At 35.9% G+C, this 14,750-nt stretch overlaps 1 protein-coding gene across 3 annotated transcripts in view; it reads left to right on the top strand.

The window, feature by feature from the left end:
• RDX (radixin) overlaps positions 1-14,750 on the top strand; it is a 109,244-nt gene that overhangs the window by 53,999 nt on the left and 40,495 nt on the right. For all 3 annotated transcript variants that reach the window (XM_033410187.2, XM_033410185.2, XM_033410186.2), the window contains exons 8-10: positions 748-844; positions 1,714-1,877; positions 7,233-7,363. In XM_033410187.2, coding sequence (XP_033266078.1) covers positions 748-844; positions 1,714-1,877; positions 7,233-7,363 — 392 coding nt within the window. The remainder of the gene's footprint in view (positions 1-747; positions 845-1,713; positions 1,878-7,232; positions 7,364-14,750) is intronic.

Below are 14,750 nucleotides of genomic sequence, written 5' to 3'. Positions count from 1 at the left end.
TGTATAATTTATTGTATTTTGTAACACTTTTGTTTGAACATTTATCTTATAGGAATTGTTTTGAATATTTTTAGACATCAGTGAAGTAGAATATTCTTCCTGTATCATGCATAATGAACAGTGTAATTTTACCTTGAAATTGACCAGGAATATATATGTCAGGCTCTTAGAGCACTTTTCAGTAATGATAGCTACAATTGCTTTATTCCTTTCTTTAATTTACCATATCACATAAGCGTCCAAGTCTGTGGCAGTAATGCCTTCTCCTAAGACGTTTCTTTTTATTCTGAGTTGGCTCCAGAATTTTATTTTCATTATTTACAAGTATCTAATAAAACACACATTCCTAAGCAAATAGAATAACTCCGAAAGAGAGGATTTTACTAATTTTACTCTGGTATATTTTTTCATATATTACAAAGCAAGTTAAAATGCTATATCATTCAGAAGAGAAAATTTTGAAATTTTTGATTGAAAAGCAAAAATGACTTCAAGAGTAATTTTTGTGGATGAAATCTTTTCTTCTTTTTCTTCCTTTGGAAAATTGTTGAATGAGTTTCTGTAAGAGTACCTATTATAGTTATGACTACAGATAAGATGGGGAATGTGAAAGAGGGGTTAGCTCTGGATGGGAGGGATTGGGATTGGGGATTATGGACAAAGGGGGCTTTGGACTTAACTGGAATGGTTCAGTTTCTTTTTATAATGAGAATACATTCATCTTAAGGGATGCTTTCATTTTTTAAGGTTAACACCTAAAATTGGTTTTCCCTGGAGTGAAATCAGAAATATTTCATTTAATGACAAAAAATTTGTTATAAAGCCGATTGACAAAAAGGCACCTGTAAGTAAAATTCTTTTATGTATTAACTCTAAATTTCTGCCACTTTGCTATGATACCACTTGAAGAATGGCATTGTTCATTTATTGAATTGCTTCTGAGGAATATTCTCTTTTCATAGTTTAACTTTCCCAATGATGAGCTAACATTAAGAATACAAGGTTTTAATCTTTTTACAACATGTAAATTACTAGAGTTTTATTTTAACCGAGATTTAACTATAAGGTAGGTAATATTTATTAGGAGTTTGTTGAAAACAATCAGCATTCCTATTTTACAAAAACATGTTGGTGGCTAGAATTAGTAGAGGTTGCCCTACTCTAAATTAACTTGTTTATAGAGCTTTGCATTATGAACTTTGTATTTTCATAACTTGAGACCTTGAACTTAAGAAATATTTATATTTAAATAGATTTTTTGATTCTTCTAGTGTCAAGTATACTCCAGTATTTTAACTCAGTTATTGGAAAGACAAAGATATGGAGAACATTTCTAGGTTAAAAAGCTTAACAGCCTTGAACAAAGGTCCAGTTTTGAGATTAATGGCAAAAGGCAAAACAAACAAAAAATCCTCCTCTGTGAAGGAACTGATGCTCATAGTTTCTTTGGAGAAGAAAAAAGAATAAATGACATTTAATGCACTGAGATGGTAAGAACATTAGCTTCTCCACAAAACTGGTTGGGAATGAAAAGGTGAGAAACCAGTTATGTGAAAGTATGGCATATACATGAGGAGTGAAGAAATTTTATGATTTCTAAACTATATGGAATATGACATTAGAAGTCATAGCACAGGTTGAAATTTAGTACAGATTATTGTGAGAGTGACTGTCCTTCATGAAGATTTTAAATTTGGGCTCCTTTATGTTTAGGATTTTGTTTTTTATGCACCTCGTCTGAGAATCAATAAGCGGATTTTGGCCTTATGCATGGGGAACCATGAACTATACATGCGAAGAAGGAAGCCTGATACTATTGAGGTACAACAGATGAAGGCTCAGGCTAGGGAGGAGAAACATCAGAAGCAGTTGGAAAGGTATGGAATTTATAGCCTTTCATTTTTAATTGATAGGAATAGGTTATCTAAAATTTAAGAATCCTCATCAGTTTCTTTGACATACTCTAAATTGACATTTTTACATTAGATTCATTGTTATTAAAATTGAATGACAGGGACTTCCCTGGTGGTCCAGTGGTTGGGACTCCCTGCTCCCAATGCAGGGGGCCAGGATTCGATCCTTGGTTGGGGAACTAGATCCCGCATACTTCAAGGAAATACCCTGTGTGCTGCAACTACCACCCAGCACAGCCAAATAAATAAAATTAAAAAAAAAAATTGAATGGCAGGATGTATTATCACTATCCTCTTTTAAAATGAGTATGTATAATTTTCAAGTTAGAAATCTTTGACAAATATTTCTGAGAAAATGGCTTTTCATGACTCCATAGATGTGCTTTTCTTTTATCGTGCTTGCTTTTTAGTGACAGACTTTGGTATGGATGTAGTAGTTTGAAATTTTCAAGTTTGTTTTGCTTGTGATTTGTGTGTCTTAATTTTTCAGGGTAAGAATGTGCTGAGTATTTGCTTTGAAACAGTGTCAGTGACATTGTAGAACTGAAGTGAACAGTTACTATACAGAGCTGAATAACAATAGCACTCCCTACCAATGACACTGATATTTTTTACCATGGTTCACTTAGACTTTTGAAAAAGGTGTTAAATATATTAAATTGAGATTTTTGAAATGTAAAAATACTGAATAAACTCCTTGTCGACCCTGGAACCACATTACTGGGTCCAGCAACATAATTCCTAAATCTGATTCTATATTAATTTAGACTTTATGCTTTATTTGAAAAAATTTAGAGACCAAATTAAAGTTAACCTCTATTGAGGAAATCTTTGGAGAATAACACAATAATCTAAGAATAGAGTAGGTCCTAAAGAAAAAAAACTGATGACCCCTAACCATATATATATTAAAACATATGTCATGTTGACAATAACATGATTTGAATCCAGCAATTAAATTGGCCCTCTGCCAGATATTATTTTGCTACCTATATTTTTAGTGTTTGTATTAGATATATTTTTTTCTTAAATGTTCTGTGTATTTCAGATATTTTAGTAATTCACATTGCTCCCCTCAATTTGTCTGCCTTAGAGAAGTTTACTGCTTCACAAAACATTTTTTATACAGGCATGAAACTTTCCAGTAATTCCTGACCCCACCATTAAAGATGCTAAGTTGGAATGTTACTTTGGGCTCTATCATTTTTCACTGCTCTCATGTAGCTTAGAATCACATTGTAGTTCTAGTCTTACCTACTTTTTAAAATAGTTCTGTATTGGGCTTTACATTCTCTCTTTTCTTATGCAGCATAGCCTTTCCCTCTCTCTCAAAGGCAAAACTTTTTCTTTCTCTCGTTCTCTCTCTCCCTCTCCCCCTCCCCCTCCCCCTCTCTTTCTTCCTTGCTTCCCTTCCCGTCCCTCTAAGGTCTCCTATCTGAGTTAAATGAGAAATTATATCTCATACTCATCAAGCCGTAATATGTCCTGACCAATCTGCTTGTCTATGATGTTGATGTATTATTTACATTCTTAACGTAAATATATTTGTCTATTTGTCTTTTGTTTCTCACACATAGAGAGGAGTGTAGTGTAATTAATAAACACCATTTGGTGATGGTGCTATATTTTAGTTACTCTAAGGTCTAGATGAAAGTGGAAGATTTTAAGTTTCTTTCTTTTTTTTTTTTTTTTTAAACAGTAACAACCCCATGGTTCCTTTCTTGGATTCCATGAAAGGTTCCAGCATTTCATTAGCAAGCATTTATTGACTGCTTTGTACACAGTAGGAATTCAGTAATTGTTTAATTCATTTGAATGCCTAGAGGATGTTTTTTATTAGTCTAGCCACATAGGGATTGGCAGTGTTTCAGAAATGGCGTTCCAAGTCTTCATTTATTCCCTGCTTTACAGGTCAGAGAGAAATGACAGCTGTGTTTGTGGAAACAATTTTGGTCAAGCCCAATGACAAAGTAGCCAGCAGACATACTTGGGGGAATGCTCAGAGGTATGCTGCCTGTGCTGCTGGAATCTCTTGGGCAAGAACAGTAGCTGGGAAGGGGCAGCAAGAGGCCTCTTTCCCTACAGTACGTTGGCATATGTGGCCATATTCCCTCCCCATAACTCTATAACTTTTTTTCTTATAGTGAAAATGATCTTATTTTCCATGGGTTATTGGTCCCTGTAGTCTGTGTTCTTAAGTTATTTACATCCAAATTGAATTGAGTTTACAGTTTAGAGCCAGATACCTACATGTCAGTTGTAGGTTAGCTATGGGATATTCTGTGCCATGGCTGGCTGCCTGTATCACTAGGACTCAGCTGGTGTCATGCAAAGAATACAGGCTTTGGAATTAAATAAATCTGGGTGTGAATTCTCTTCTGACACTTGTTGAAAAAGTAACTTCTGACCCACTGTTCTCTTGCCCTTACTATGAAAATAATAGTCCTACTTTCAGGAGTTTTTGTGAGAAATACTAGTGTCAGTATAGAAACATTTAGCAAAGTACCTGATGTTTTTATAAATAGTAGCAGTAAATAATTCTTAATATTATTAATACATAGTCTGAATAGAAGTTAGTTTGAGAAGTTAGTCTGAATATGTTTTAATCTTCACTTTAAGAAAAATGTAATTGAGGCCATCTGATAGTCTTTAAAAAGTAATATATTTTAAAATACTTTTGGCATATTAGTACAGAGAATTGATAGTTTATTAGTGTGTTATTTATTTCTTAAAATAGAACAGCTTGGTCAAATGAGTGTTTCCAAATCCAAACTCTAAGTAAAAATATTTACATCTGTGGTTTAGAGTAATCACAAGAGGCTTGCTTCATGGGGAAAGTGGGACTTCATTTTGAGAGTTAGAGACAGGGGTAAGATATTTTCAGAAGATGAAGCTAACCTAAGCAAATGTGTAAAGATAAGGATATGCACGGCATGCCTAGTGGCCTGTGAATGGACCAGTTTGTTCCTCCAACAAGGTTTATGGGAGAAGCAAGCTTTTTCAATTTCATAAAGGAGACAAGACAGGCCTGCAAAAACTAGGTATCACTAAGAAATGTGGAGAGCCAAAGGCATTTGTATTAATTGAATGGGATGTTAGTTGGTGATGGCTGTAGTCAGGTGAGAATTCTTATTAAGATATGAGACACGGGCTTCCCTGGTGGCGCAGTGGTTGAGAGTCCGCCTGCCGATGCAGGGGACGTGGGTTCATGTCCTGGTCCAGGAAGATCCCACATGCCGCGGAGCGGCTGGGACCGTGAGCCATGGCCACTGAGCCTGCACGTCCAGAGCTTGTGCTCCACAACAGGAGAGACCACAACAGTGAGAGGCCTGTGTACCGCAAAAAAAAAAAAAAAAAAGATACGAGACACAAGCCTCATAAGAGCGCAGCAGAGTAAACTTTGCAAAATGCTTTAAATATTATAGTCAAGTTAAATATCGGCTATACATTTATTCCCTTTTTCAGTACAAAGACTAAATTTTCCCCCCAACTTGCTTGTTACCTTCTGTCTTATTTCCTGCTTCCATATCTCCTTTACCTCTGTCCTTGAGGATGAACAAATGAAACATCAATAGGGAAAAGCTAAATAACACCAGTGCCTATCTCCAGAAGGGGCCATCTGTGTGCCAGAGCTGTACCTGAAAGGTTCTGAGTTCATGGAATATTATTACAGCCTTTGGTCTTGAGATCTGTTTTGTGGTGTAAGTCCTCATAAAGTGTCTCAGGGCCTCAGGGAGGGAGGGAGGAAGGTAACTAACTGTCTTGGAGAACAGTGGCAACACTGGATTTGATTGAGCAGAGGCTGGGGAATGTTGGGGGTAGGCTATTCAACATCTTAGAGTAGCAGCCTGGCACGGAAAAAAGTAGCTCTTGGCTATACTTAGCAATTCCTTGAAAAGTACTGTGCTCTTGCTTTCACAGACAAGCCTGCCTTTTCAGCTTTCTAAAGAATACAGAAAGGTCAGCAGCCTCTGCGGAGGCCACCAGGCCTTTGCTTTGCTCAAGGAAGTTGGGAAACTCAAACATTTCCTTAAACCTCAAGCTCCCCTGTCTTCTAGAGGGGTGGGGGCTCCCAACTCTTTACCTGTGTATACTCTTACAGGTTGAATAGGATAGGAAGAAAGAGGTGAATGTGCTGCAGAGTGAGTCCAAGTCTTGGCGGCAGAGGGGTGCTTAGTTACTGACTCCTGGCTGTTGAGAAAGTACCTTGTAGGGAATTCTAGAACAGAGGTGGAGCTCCTCTCACATGAATGAACTCCAAGCCCTAGATTATTAAATGCTGTGAGGATTTATTAAAACCAGCTGGAGAGGTATGGTCACCGTTACACTTAAGGGTCTATCTCTTGCCAGCTTGCCACAACTGTACCTGTTTATCCCAAAACTGGGTTGATTCTCTTTTCATGTTGGAGGCGTATAGGTACTAGGAGCTGTAGGAACTTTTAAGTTTAGGTTTATTGAGTAAGGAATTGATAATAAAACTTTGCTGGTAAGCTTATCAGAGACTGCAGGTTGAGAAACTACATGGTTTGGGCCTGAAATTCAGAATTGACATCAAATGGCAGCAATGTCTTTTAGAAATATTTAGGTATATTCACATAAGTGTCAGATGAAGTCATAATCAATTTTTTTTTTTAATGAGAGAAAATTATTCCCATTAAAGTAGACAGTATTATCTGATAATTAACATAGGGTCTCTTATTCATCATTATACTTCTGGCCCTCAACATAGAGTCCGACCCACAGTAGGCCCTTGGTAGATGTTTGATGAGTGAATTTGGCTATATTTAGGTATGTACTGTCATTCTAAGGAATTTGTCAAAGGAGATTAAACTGGTTTGTCATCTTGTATCTAAGCATAAGTTGGTACTACCTTAGAAATTAAACTTCTATTAATTAATTGTTAATGGTTGAAAATTGTTGCCCTCCCAGGTTATTTTGCTGTTTAAAGTGAAACAGCCTTGTTTACTCCCTTCAAGCCTTTGTTACTTCCCCCAGTGGAGGGCTCCTGCTAATCTAAAGAAGGCATGTCCTTGGGTATAGCAGCTGTGCAGTTAACTCCTTTTGTGCTGACATGTAATTTACTGTCAAGAGTTCATTTTAAACAGTCATTGACTAAACTTTTTGCAACCTCACAATTGTGTATGTAACAGTGTAGTCCTATATTCTTAACTATATGAGTTTTGAACAAATCTGAGTATAATGAGGACTGTTAAAATATTTATGCTGTAGTTTCTTAGTTGATTCACAGCTAGTACTTAGGCTTCATATGAATATTTGCATATATTAATTTGTAAAAGCACAATTGTAATTCTTTTTAAGGGCGCAATTAGAGAATGAAAAGAAGAAAAGAGAAATAGCAGAAAAGGAAAAGGAAAGAATAGAACGTGAAAAGGAAGAGCTAATGGAACGTCTGAGGCAAATTGAAGAACAGACATTGAAAGCCCAGAAAGGTAAAAGTTTCTTTTTGACACTGGATTCAAAATTGTTGCTCTGTCATCAGCTAATAGTATTTCTTACTACTGTTAAATCTTATTTGTCTTATCTAGAATAATTACATTTAATTGCCAATTTAATACTTGGTGGAATTACATCATAAACACGTTTAAGGCACATTCAACTATACAAGGCTCATATATTCTTTGTCTTTCATTTACTTAAGCACTCAAATATTTTTATGTGTACCCTTATATATTATGAATGCCTGTATGTAGTAATTTATTCCTATCACTATTCAGGGTTCCATAAACAAAAACACGTTTTCAATACTCTCTGGTACTTAAACAAAAGCATTTTATGGATATGTAAGAACTTCAAGGCATCTAGGTAATTAAAGGCATTTTAAGCTATTCTGACTATTTAAACTCTTCTGGAACTGTCTCTAAATTTAATTTCAGTATATTAAAAATAATGCACAACACATAGTAGAAGTGTTTTGTTTGTTTGTTTTCGGTAACATGTTTGGAAGAACCTATGACCTAGGCAGTAGGTAACCAAAATGCTACAGTGTATATATAGAAAGGATACATTGGATTTAGAGAGTGTGGTTTATATAAAGGAACTCTAGAATATACTAATTTCAAACAAGAAATAGTGGGGAGAACAAAAGAAAAAAGATATTGAGTAAAATAGGATGTTATGTTCCTTCCTAAGCAGTAAGATCTAGGGGATAACATGAAAATCTACATTATTTATAAAATTAAATTAATACCTGCTTTTCTGACAACTAGTAGGACCAGCCATTCACTTCTGTTGGAAATAGCTAATGATCTTAGTTAAGGTTTATTTTCATTCCTTACATTAGCCTACCGTGGTGGGGAGATGCTGTTGAGCAGTGGGTAGAATAACTTGCAGATGGGTGGCTAGCGGAGGAAGTCACAAAGACTGTTATAAGTCCACAAACTGATCATTCCAATTGCAAGATGATTGGAAATAATATTTCTAAGAGAAGAAATAGAAAAAAAAAAACCCTGGATTTTATTCTGACCCATTAGAAACCTCATTTCTCAGAGCTAGAAAAGACCTAGAAAGTATTTTGCTTAAAGCCCAGAGGTAGTAGAGACTTATTTGCAGACCATAACACAAGGGTAGAACTTGTTTCCTGAATTCCAACTTGATGCTGTTTCTCCCACTCTAGGTGCTTTTTCATCAGTTAAAAAAGCAGACATTTGTGATGCGCCTACTTTGTGCTGTGTTTTCGAAAGACAGATACATAGCATGCGTGGGAGTGAAGCCTGTGTGGTTGACAGAAATGAGATGTATACATTAAAAATATTAATAAAGTGAGGTAACATGTGCTAAGCACCATGTGAAGAGTACGAGCAATACTCTTAGAGGAAGAATAGTGTAAAAAAAAAAAAATCTGGAGTATACTAAAGTGTGTTTTTTAAAAAAGGAAAGTTTAGGGCTTCCCTGGTGGCGCAGTGGTTAAGAATCCGCCTGCCAATGCAGGGGACACGGGTTCGAGCCCTGGTCCAGGAAGATCCCGCATGCCACGGAGCAACTAAGCCCGTGCACCACAACTACTGAGCCCGTGCTCTAGAGCCCGTGAGCCACAACTACTGAGCCTGCGTGCCGCAGCTACTGAAGCCCACGTACCTAGAGCCCGTGCTCTGCAACAAGAGAAGCCACCGCAGTGAGAAGCCCGCACACTGCAACGAAGAGTAGCCCCCCGCTCAACGCAGCTAGAGAAAGCCCGTGAGTAGCAACGAAGACCCAATGCGGCCAAAAATAAATAAATAAAATAATTTTTTTTAAAAACAGGAAAGTTTAAAGAAATGTATGATAGTGCTCTGATTTTAAAGAGAAGATTGAAGGATAGTACTTTTTCATTTACATAATACATTTTCTTAGAGAATAGCTATTTACTAAATCTTTCAATCTTATTTATTTAGGATGTATAATAAAAATATTAATGATTTACATACAGAAAAGTACTCAAGTAAAGAAGCACCAAAAAATATAAGGAAGATAAAACATAAGAAAGAATATAGAGCATGCCTGTCAAGACAGTTTCAAATCAGTCATCCTAAGGCAAAGGACATCCAGTTTGTTTTGTTTTGTTTTTCTAATAATACAGCTTTTCCAGGCTGTCCTAAACTCTGCATGGTTGTCTTGTAATTTATGCTAAATTCTCATTCAAATGCAGTAACTCTGGTCATATCTAAATCATGATATTTAGTAGATAAACCCATAAGTTTTTGTGAAAAGAAACTTCCATACTTCATTATTGTCATTTTCTTGAAAAAAATTTTATTGAAGTCATTATTTGAAATGTCATAAATCATTAAATACAACCATTCTGACATTTTGCATTGCCATAATTCATCATTGTTAAATTATTTAGCTTCCTTTATCATTCTTTTAACCATCTTTAAGATATATTGGTGACTATATTTGAGATACAATACAGCCAAACTTGCATTTAGTCACTATTGCAACAAATATCAAAGTGAATTTCCACCTTCACAAAGACAAACCACAGGAAAGAGTTGGGGGTATAGTGATTTCATTCATTCTGGATACTTGTTAAACACCTAGTACTTAATAAGTACACCCAGTACTGCTCTAGGCATTGTTCTAGGTATTGGGGTATAGTATTGAACAGATAAGTTTCCTACTCTCATGTAGCTTACAGTTTATTGAGGAAAGACAGAGTAATAAAATTAACAGATAATAAAAATCATCTTATGTAGTTCGAAGTGCTGTGAAGGAGATAAACAGGATAAGGTGATAAAAGTAGTAATAGTAAGTAGGAGGGGTTTAGGTATGCATTGTTTACAAATAGGAGCCAAGCTTTAATTCTGTCATTAACTTATGACCATAAGCAAGTCATTTTAGCCTCTAGATTTCCTTATGTTCCTAATTTCTAAAATGGAGGTAAATAATCCCTAATTTAGCTTTTTGAGATTTTTTGATATTTAAAGTTATATTAAAGTTTTTTGTTGTTGAAATTTTTTCATAGGTATAATAATGTGCATACCTCTTAGGTGTAAGGCTCAATGAATTTTTACAAAGTGAATTTATTTTTGTAACTACCCAGAACAGGATAGAGAACATTACCTGCCCTCAGGGAACCCCACCTTGTGTCCCTTTGCAGTCATTTTTTCACCCCAGATGTATATCATTCTGATTTATATCATCATGAGGTTTAGTCTTACCTTTTTTTCTAATAGCTCTGTTGAGATATAACTTACATACCACACAGCCATTTGAAGTGTACAATTTAATAGCTTTTAGTATGTTTGCATAGTTGTGCAGCCTCCATCACAGTTTTAGAACAATTTCATCACCCCAGAAAGAAGTCCCATACCTGTTAGCAGTCGCTCCCAGTTATTCCCAATTCTCCCTCCCTCAGCCTTAGGCAGCTACTAATTTACTTTTTATCTCTATAGACTTGCCTTCTGGACATTTCATGTGAATGCAGTCATGCAAAATGTGATCTGTTGTGACTTGCGCTGAGCATAATGTTTTCAGGGTCCATCACGTTTTAGCATGTATCAAGGACTTTATGCGTATAATGCTACATTTTACTTTTTCATCAGTTGTTTCCACTGTTTGGCCATTGTGAATATGCTGCTATGAACATTTGTGTACAAGTTATTGTGTATCTGTACGTTTTCATTTCTTTTGGGTATAAGCCTGGGAGTGGAATTGCTGGGTCATATGTTTAACTTTTTGAGGACATATGCATCTGATTTCTAAAACAATTATATGTCATTTAACATTCATACCAGCAAGGCATGTTTTCTCCACATCCTCACCAACACTTGTTAATCTTTATCTTTTGGATTATAGTCATGATAATGGGTGCGAAGTGGTATCTCATTGTGGTTTTGATTTGCATTTTCCTAATGGCTAATGATGTTGAGTATCTTTCCATATCCTTATTGGCCATTTACATATCTTCTTTGGAAAAATGTATTTTCAAATTTTCTGCCTATTTTTCAATCATGTTTTTTTTTGTTGTTGACGTATAAGAGTTTTTTTTAATATTTGTGTGTAAATCCCTTATCATATATCAGATATATGATATGCAAGTATTTTCCCCTGTTCCATGGGTAATCTTTTCACTTTGTTGATGGTGTTAAATTTGGTTTTAAATTTGGATGAAGTCCAATTTATTTATTTATTTATTTTGGCTTTTATTGCTTGTGCTTTCAGTGTAATGCCTTAGAATCATCTTGCCTATGTTTGAACTACATAGAAATGAATTCATGTGTACTTTTGGCTTCTTTTTGCTCAAACTTATGCAGGTAGCTGTAGTTTGTTTTTTCACATTGTTGTGTAATATTCTATTGCATGTATTTACCTCAGTTTATGCATTCTACTGGTGATGGACATTTGTAATATTTCAAGTTTGGGGCTGTTATAAAATAAGGCTGCTATGAGCATTCTTGAACATAGCACTTGGTGTACATACCTACTAGTTTGTGGGATGTACACATCTAGGAGTGGAATTTAGGGATCACAGCTGTATAGAGCTATAGTAGATACAGCCACCAGTTTCCCAAAGTGGTTGTATCAAATTTCATTCCTACCACTGCTCTACATCTTCATCATTATATTCACCACTCATTATCAGGGTTTCTTTTTTGTTTTGTTTGTTTAGCCATTCTGGTGAATACAGTGAGTACAGTGCATTTTCTTGATGACTGATGATTTTGAGCACCTTAGCAAATGCTTATAGCTGTCTGTGAAGTGCCTTTTCACTTATTTTGCCCATTCAAAAAAAAAATTGGATTTTCTTCTTTTTCTTATTGATCTGTAGTAGTTCTTTACATGTATTGTAAAAACATCTCTCCGTGGTTTACCTTTTTACTCTCTTAATGGTGTCATTTAATGAAAAGACAGTCTTAACTTTAATCTCCATTTATCACTCTTTTTCCTTATGGTTGTGAATGTATTATTGTTTACTACCTCCTAGAAACTTTGTTTTACCTTTCACATTTAGGTCCACAGTCCATATGTAAGTGATTTTTATAAGAGTCAAGGTTTGTTTTTTCCCGTACGTATTTCTAACTGACCCAGACCCATTTATTGCAAAGACTTTGTACCATACATAGCATCACCTTTGTCACAAATCCAGAAGTCTATATGTATGCATCTGTTTCTAGACTCTTTTCTGTTCCACTTATCTATTTGTCTATCCTATTGCCAATGCCACAGTGTTCAGTTACTAGTTGTACCTAAAAAGATTTTTAACTGATGTGTCATAAATAAGTCATAGGTATATAATAAAATGGTAGGAAGCACGTTTCAAAGACAAGGCAACTCTTGGGCTCCCATGTTACTTAACTTTATCTTTTATGGTATTAGTTGTTAATTGTTACACATTATATATTTTCATAAATTATAATCCTGAAATTGAGAAAAGGAAAATAATTACTTGAAAAAGTTAATACAGAGAGCCATTTAGTTTATAACAGGACAAACTAAGTCTCCAGAAGAGTTTAATATCTGCCAAGACTGGACTTCTCCATTTAAGTCAACGGACTGAATATTCTGCATATTTCACAGAATAAACCCTCTCCTCCCATGGTATTGCTAGGTGATACACCTCCTGGATCATCCCTGGGTTGGTAGTTTTCTCTTTGTTTGCTGTATTAACTATACTTTTCCTTTCTTCCCATCTCTGGTAGCTTCCTTTTCTACTTATTCACAATCCTTTTCTTAATAGAGAGCTCCTGGAGAGGAAGTTCTGGGATGGAAAATCCAGGAGAGGAAGATCAGCTGTTGAAATGTCTTTGCTGCAAACCTCTATGGATTGAGGATGTGATAACAGTTTCTCAATGTGATGACAAGCTCTGTAACTCTGATTTATCTTCTAAGTTGGCATTTATAATACAGCTTTTCTGTTGGGTTTCCCACCGCTGCCCAAGTCTGGTCTTTTCAGATTTTCTTCCTTTAAGCTTTCATTCTCAGCCACAGGAGGAGCTTCACATGCTCTTCACATTTGCAGTATTACTGTTTATTTGGTGGTTAGAAATGTTTTATCTTTTTTGAGGTGGGGAGGGGGCTTTTTTTTTTTTTTCCTTCAATGCATGATTCTAGTGCACTGGCTTACTGTTTTGCTAAAATAAAATTAGTAGTGTATTTGGGTCCCTGTCAAAGAGCTCCTGAATTTTTAGCTGGTTTTTCTTTATAGAGGGCCTGTGGATTGTGAACCTAAATGTTAAAGGTAGAATGAAGTTTCTAGAAGGTAGTAAAGGAGAGAATGTGTTCATAACCATAAGGAAAAGATTGATAAATTGAACTTTTATAATTATAAAGGGGACTCTGGCCCTTGGCATCTCTGCAGAGGGTTTGAAGGACCCCTGAACATCTGTTCCTACATTATTGTAAGTGTTCCTCTGGCCGTTGATTCTTTCCCTATGCTTTGCTTTTTTTCCACCTCTCCTAGATGAGCAGTGTCAATCATAGTTATTTTAATGACCTTGCTTGCAAACTCCAATGTCTGGATAATCTATGGGCCTATTCTATAGTCTGTTTTCCCTTTTTGGGGTGGGGGGAGGGGGTCAGGGGCTCATTTGGTCCTGTCTGGTATACCTGGTAATTTTGATTGAATGCCCAACATTGTATATGAAAAGTTATAGAGACTTTGGATGGTGTTATTTTCCTTTAGAGAGGATTTAATTTGCTTTTGATGGTCAGAATATGTGCAGATCACCTGGATAGAGTTGAGCTGGGTTTCAGGCTTTGTTAACGATGGTCTCTTTCTGGTTTTCCCATTGCTAGTCTAGCCCTTTGGGGGTGTCATCTGGAAGACTGCATATTTACTGGGGCCCTTCTGTCTTAGAGGGCCTTGAACTCCAACCTTTGACTCCCAAGCTGCAAGAGAGTGTTAATCTCTCTGGTCACCTCTTTACCCTCTTACAGCTGCTTTTTGCTTGTTTCCGTATGTGTGCATTTTAGGAGTTGGCAAATGTCTTGAGGGGAAATACACATAGATTTTGAGACTTTTCTGTTTACTCCTTTTCAGGATCTTGTCCTTTCAAGCCTTGGATGCTTTGGCAGCCCCAAAGTCTAAATCTCTGTCTTCTTAGCCTGATAGAATACTACAGGTTCTGCCTCTATTCCACTCTTCTGGGAATATTATATACCTGTTTTTTTGGCATATAAAATAAGCAAATACATGATATACACACAAAGATATGTTTTTCTTTCCACTTCTTTCTCTTTTTTTTGTTGGCAATAATCTCAGATTTTATTCAAAAGCAAGACCACCCACCCCAATTACTCTGGTTATCCCTTCATAATGAACGTATCCTACATTTACAAAATTTTTCCTTGTGTCTACTTAAGTGAATTTAAAAATTAATTTATTGTCTCAATTATTTT

The sequence above is a fragment of the Orcinus orca genome, chromosome 8 (genome assembly GCF_937001465.1).
Source record: "Orcinus orca chromosome 8, mOrcOrc1.1, whole genome shotgun sequence".
Lineage (NCBI taxonomy): Eukaryota > Metazoa > Chordata > Mammalia > Artiodactyla > Delphinidae > Orcinus > Orcinus orca.
Note: the sequence above shows the minus strand (reverse complement) of the source record. Positions and strands in the feature narration are given on the sequence as shown.